Raw genomic sequence first — 6,000 nt, forward strand, 5'->3', positions numbered from 1 at the left:
AATAATAATATAATTATATTTTATAAATTTTTGGAATATTTTTTATTTCTGTATCTTTAAATAATTATAAATTTTATTATTAAAATGATTTTCAAAATCTTTTACAATTTAGAAATACTGTTTATTTTTACTTTTATTTTTTTCAATTTTATACAAGTTGATTTAATATATTTTAACCAGAAGAAATTAGTGCTTGGCCTATTTGATAATTACAAAATTTTTACTAATTTTATACAAGTTGATTTAATATATATTTTGCTTAATATATTCTATCTAAAATTTTTAATTTTCAATATATAGATATCTATTCTTAAATATGATTTATATAAACAAAATTATTTATTTTTTAATTTTATGTTCAAATTAAAAAATTAATAATAAAATAATAAAATCTAAAATATAATAAATTTAATTTTAAATATAATTTAATTTTTTTTTTAAAATCACTGCACATGATGCAAAAAAACACCTGGTTTTATACTAAAAGCAAAAATAGTTTTCATTTCAACAGATTTACATTAAAACCAAAATGAGAACAAAGAGTAGAAGAAGATTTTACATCTTGTACTAAAAGTACATTACAAACAACCAACATGTGAATTGGATAACTAAATAACCTTGTCTCCCCGTTACACTAGGATTTAAACTGACCAACAAAGAGAGGTGGAATCATCATGTTGGAACAGTGTGGTAACCAACATCATCATCTTGATTGAGCATCATCAGACTTGTAAACAGCACCACCACAAAAAAGGATATAGCAAACATGAGTTTGGCATACCTCATGTTCTTCTTCTTCTTACTACTCATTAACAGCTGTGATTGAGGTGTTGTTTCTTCTCTATGATATATGACAGTTGATGATGATGAGATTGTTTCCACTTCCGCCACGGTTGGAGCTTGCTTCCTGAGTTTAGTCTTCTGGCGAGATGGCATTGGACTCTGAATGTCAGAATGATCCAAGCCCATATCATCAGGATACTGAAGAGAACTGATTAGCTTCCTTGGTGTGCTATAGATGTTGAAATCTTCAGCATTCATGTTTCTTGAACAACACTGTCTCTGTTGCATCAGAACAAAAGTCAGAAACTAGCAAATTATAAGATGGATTTGATAATGATCAACGCTTCTCTCACCTGTGGACTAGTAGGAGTTGAGTTCTCAATCCTCCTGTTGCTCAAACTTCCCATTACAAAACCTTCAAACTCATTATCTCCATTCTCACAATGATCATAGGGGACAAGAGGGGAATCAGACACAGTGGTGTCTCCAGAGAACAGACCATCCTTCAAAGAGATATCAACCACTCCATTAGTTCTCCATAGTTTCCGGTTCACACTCCTCCCATCAAAGTTACAAGAACTACGCGGCGAGGACTCAAGAGGAGAATCGTATCCACTAAAAGACCCACCAAGAGTCTGCGACTCAGGTGACAAAGACTCATCAGGAGAATGAGGAGAACACTTTCTTCTACTGAAATTCGAACCAGTCACAGAACGACAAGAGCCTTTCTTCTCCATCTTCGCCTCAAGCTCACCAGCTATCCTCTTCGAAGTCATCATCGCTTCATAAGCAGCTCCTCTAACATAAGCCATCTGATCAGACTGACACCTCTCCATCTCTCTAACAATCAACTCAACCTCAGAGTATATACTCCTCGGGTCCAAACACTTCATCAAGAAGTTCAGCATCTGCACCGCGGACAACCTCTTCTGCGAGTTCCCTTCCCTCACGCCAAACCCGAGAATCCTTATCCCCGTGTGTATCAACAGCCTCGCGTAGGCCTCAACGATCAAAGGGTTATGCTTAGCAAGGGCCATGACAAGACCCATATGAAGATGCGTCTGGTTCGAGTTCGCATCCAAAGCAACGACGACGTTTTGGCAGACTTTATTCACCATCTCGTCAGAAGCAAACCGCCAGTTATCGCAATCCACGAGAGCTTTGAGACACAGCGCGGATCCGGAAGCTAAGCTCTCTTGAGAACACAAGAGAGAGTCAGTGAGAGGCTTACACAGAGAGTGGATGATACCCCTTTTCTTGTCTTCCCCCGTTGTTGTCGTCGGGTCGATCCCGTACCTAGCGATGGCTGGGATGACTTTGGAGCAGGCTTGCTGAAGAGGGAAAGAGCCGGCGCTGGAAGCTAAGGTCTTGACGATGGTGGACATGATGGTATCGATCTGGGGGACGATGTTGGGTCCGTGGACGCGAGCGAGGATCTCGTAGAGGGAGATTGTGTATTCGCCGGAGAGAGAGTTCGTCTCTTTGGTCTCGGAGACTTGCGCTAGAAAGCTCGGGATGGCTTTTGAGTCCAAGTCTTTGACGTAGGATTTGAGAGCTTTCATGGCGGTTTTGCGGCTCTCTGTGTCTTTGTCGAGATTGGCGAGCTCTTGTCGGAGAATCGGGTTGAGATTCAAACCCATTATTACTCTCAAACTGCGTAAACAGAGACAAAAAGTCAAATACTTTAACAAAACCCATATCTCAGATCTGTTAAAGTCATAAACTTTAGATACATTCATTCTTCAAATCTAATCCTCTGTAAAATGTAAAGGTTTGAACTTTCCGACAGAAACTGAAAAAAAACATACAGCTAGTTCGAAATCAGACAGCTTTCTAGAATGTCGGAGAAACAGATCTGTACCTTGTTGGTTTTGTACTGGAGATGTTGTTGCGGGTTTGAAGGTAAGAGAAACAGATCTGTGTATCAGCTGCTTGCTTCTACCTGGAGCTAGCTAGCTCTCTTGAGAGATCTTGTTTGGAAGAAAAACTCTCTCAAGGGAGAAGAAACCAATGTAGTAGAAGAAGAGAAGCTGAAACTCTCTCTCTTGAGAGATGTTCTATGAAAGAAAAGTCCCGCACATTTTCAAATGTATTGAGGCAAGTGTTGGTCTGTAGCGGATTTAGGGTTTTTTTGTTTCTTCTCTTTTTGTCTTTTTAAGGTCTCACTCTGATTCATTTGTCGCCATCTGTATGTTTTTTATTTGTTTTCTCCGGTTCTGACAAATAAAATAGTAGATCGTGTGTAGATTCAAAATTCAAATTTCTCTCTCTATTCGAAATCTGACCTCACCGCTCTTTCATAAGTTGCAGTGGGTCCCATCCGTAACGGACAAAACTACCCCTCTTTGGATCTGTTTTTATTATTGAATCTACAACACATTTTCAAAATATTCTAGGTGAGACCGTGTCCGTATCACATGATTTTTTTTTTATCACATGATATTATCGTCCGCATTAAAACATGTTTTAGATTTATTTTTGATTCTATCATTAACATAATAATTTCCTAGGTATTTTATAGAGTTTTTTGCCAAAACGAAACAAAAAATTCAGTATGGTTGTCCTTACAATATAAAATCATTATTTAGTTGTCCCTTTAGTATAATTTCTTTCATCATCCCAAAAATAAACTTTGATTAATTTAATTAAACACATTAAACTAATAAAATTTAAAATAATAATAATTAAAAACGTTTAAAAAGGAAAATAAAAATAAAAACTTTTAATCTTTTTTAATAAAAATAAACTTTATAAAACTTAACAAAAATAAAAATAAAAATAATTTACAATTTTTTTTAAATAAAAAATGTTAAATCAACCTAATAAAAAACAGTTTGCAAAGTTTTATTTTTTTATAAAAAGTTTAAAATGTTTGTAAACTTTTTAATTTTATCAAATTTTAATAAAAATAAAAAAAATTAAATGTATTTTTATAAAGTTTGTTTAAACTTTTTATTAAAAACTTTTTGTAAATTTTTATTTTTATAAAATTTACAAATTTATAAAGTTTGTTTAAAGTTTTTATTAAACACATTAAACTAAAAGAATATTAAAAAAATAATTAAAGACGATTTAAAAGGGAAAATAGAATAAAACTTTTAAAATCTTTTTTAATGAAAATAAACTTTGTAAAAATATAAATAATTTACAAATTTTTTTAATAAAAACTTTAAATAAACTTATTAAAACATTTTACAAAGTTTTATTTTATAAAAAAGTTTAAAACGTTTTTAATAAAATTTTAATTAAATAAAAATTTTAAACTTTATAAAAATAAAATAAAACTTTACAAAACTTTTTAATAAAAACTTTAAACTAACTTTATAAAAAACATTTTACAAAGTTTTAATTTTATAAAAAATTAAAATGTTTGTAACCTTTTTAATTTTATCGAACTTTTAATAAAAATAAAACTTTTTAAAAAATTTAATAAAAATAAAATTTGTTCACTTTATAAAAATAAAAACAAAACTTTACAAAAAATTGCACCTAATTTCAAAACACTCATGTTGTGTAAATATGTATCATAGAGAACACGAGTTTGTACAAAAAAACAAAAGAAAAACTATGGAAAAACCATAGATTAATGAAGAAGACAAGGGAGAATCATTTTTTAAAAAAAATTGACAGTAAAATTGAAAATAACACGTTTTAGGAAGTTAGAATATTTTTAGGAGATTTTTAAAATATTTCTTTAACTAAAACTTTCATTAATTTTCACAAAAAGCAGGTACTCTTATCCCTAGAAGACGCCTTCTAACAGTTTAGAAGATTGACAAAAATCCTGAACACGCTTTCTACTTTTAGTGGACGTAAGAGTACATTGTAGAAAACACATTACACGAAATTTAGAATAATTAATAAAAGTAGAAGATGCATTCGGACGGAAAGTAGATAGCTTTACGATTAGAGTAGAATGCGCATTCCACTTATTTAGAGATTTAGTAAATAATAGAATGTGCGTTCTAAAAGAAGTAGATGAACGTGTTTATTTTAGAAATCGTTTTCTACTATACCGTTTTCCGTAGAAGACACATTCTACCCTTAGTAGAACGTATTTTCAGATTTTATTATTAATTTTTGAAAAGAAAAAAAATACCAGCTTGTGTATATGGTTGTTTTATTAATTTTTATATTTTTAATATTTTTTTGATTCACAAAAGTATTTATTTCATTAGTTTTCAGAAATACAAAGGGTAAAAAGAAGCAAAATTTGACAAAAAATGTTTATACCAAAGGGACAACACCCTTATTTTTTTGTTCTGTTTTGGCAATTTTCCCTTTATATAATAATGTTATTTTCCCTTACTATGGGAGATTATGAAGCTAATCATATTCAAGCTAGTTATTTGTCATGTTTATTTTTAGGAAAGAAAATGTGATTATGATTAAGATCTTCTCCTTGTAGCAAAAAAAAGGAGGTAAGATTTGATTAATGGAGAACAACATTGAAAACAATTCCGATCCTTTCCGATTATTAATGATTTTGGAGAGATTATAGAATTAGTAGAATTTCAGATCATGTTCAGACATCAGACCCGTTAATTGTGGTGTATATTCTTAGTAAATTAAATGTAATTATGAGTATGATTTATTCTTGTAGTATAAAAGAAGTTACAACGAATTGATTGATGGGAGAAGAGCTTATTTCCTAATTCTCTCTGATTTATATACGTTGGAATATACTCATATAACCCAACTATCTATCTTGAGTAGGAAAAAAAAAGAATATAACAATCTGTATTTTTTTGGATTAAAAACTATCTATACTAACCAAGTGCTCGTAGTTTGGTGGTAAAGGAGGTACAGCTGTACTGCCCGCCACCAGGGTTCGAGCCTTGGCCACAACGGATTTAACATTCTTTTCGTTGGGGCGCTGGATCTCCTTCAGAAAAATAGTTGGGAATGTGGCTGCCCAGATACCAGAGTTATCAAAAAAAAAAAAACTATCTATACTTTAGAACCAAGTAATAGAATTTGAGGATCATACTTATAAAATTGCTTCCTATTTAAAACCTTACTCTCCTTGAAACCTCTATCGGAGTTACTACGTTGCTTCACAAAAACCATAAGAACAAGAGAGACGTACAACAATTGACTACCTAGAGCATGATTAACCTGTTCTTTTAGCCGAAATTTTTAACTCATTATTTGACTTTTTTTTTTACATTTTTCAGCTAAAAAACAGCTCTTGTATCTTTTATTTAAGAGACAGTT

General features: G+C 31.5%; 1 protein-coding gene across 1 annotated transcript; it reads right to left on the minus strand.

Moving 5' to 3' along the window:
- Positions 1-453: 453 nt before the first annotated feature.
- Positions 454-2,964, minus strand: LOC108823310 (protein SINE1). Its single transcript, XM_018596483.2, has 3 exons — positions 2,645-2,964; positions 1,137-2,436; positions 454-1,062 (listed from the first exon to the last, which is right to left on the minus strand). The coding sequence occupies exons 2-3, from the start codon at positions 2,421-2,423 to the stop codon at positions 673-675; spliced, it is 1,677 nt and encodes a 558-aa protein (XP_018451985.2). The 5' UTR covers positions 2,424-2,436; positions 2,645-2,964; the 3' UTR covers positions 454-672.
- Between the last annotated feature and the right edge of the window lie 3,036 nt (positions 2,965-6,000).

The sequence above is a fragment of the Raphanus sativus genome, chromosome 9, assembly GCF_000801105.2.
Source record: "Raphanus sativus cultivar WK10039 chromosome 9, ASM80110v3, whole genome shotgun sequence".
In the NCBI taxonomy this organism is placed as follows: domain Eukaryota; kingdom Viridiplantae; phylum Streptophyta; class Magnoliopsida; order Brassicales; family Brassicaceae; genus Raphanus; species Raphanus sativus.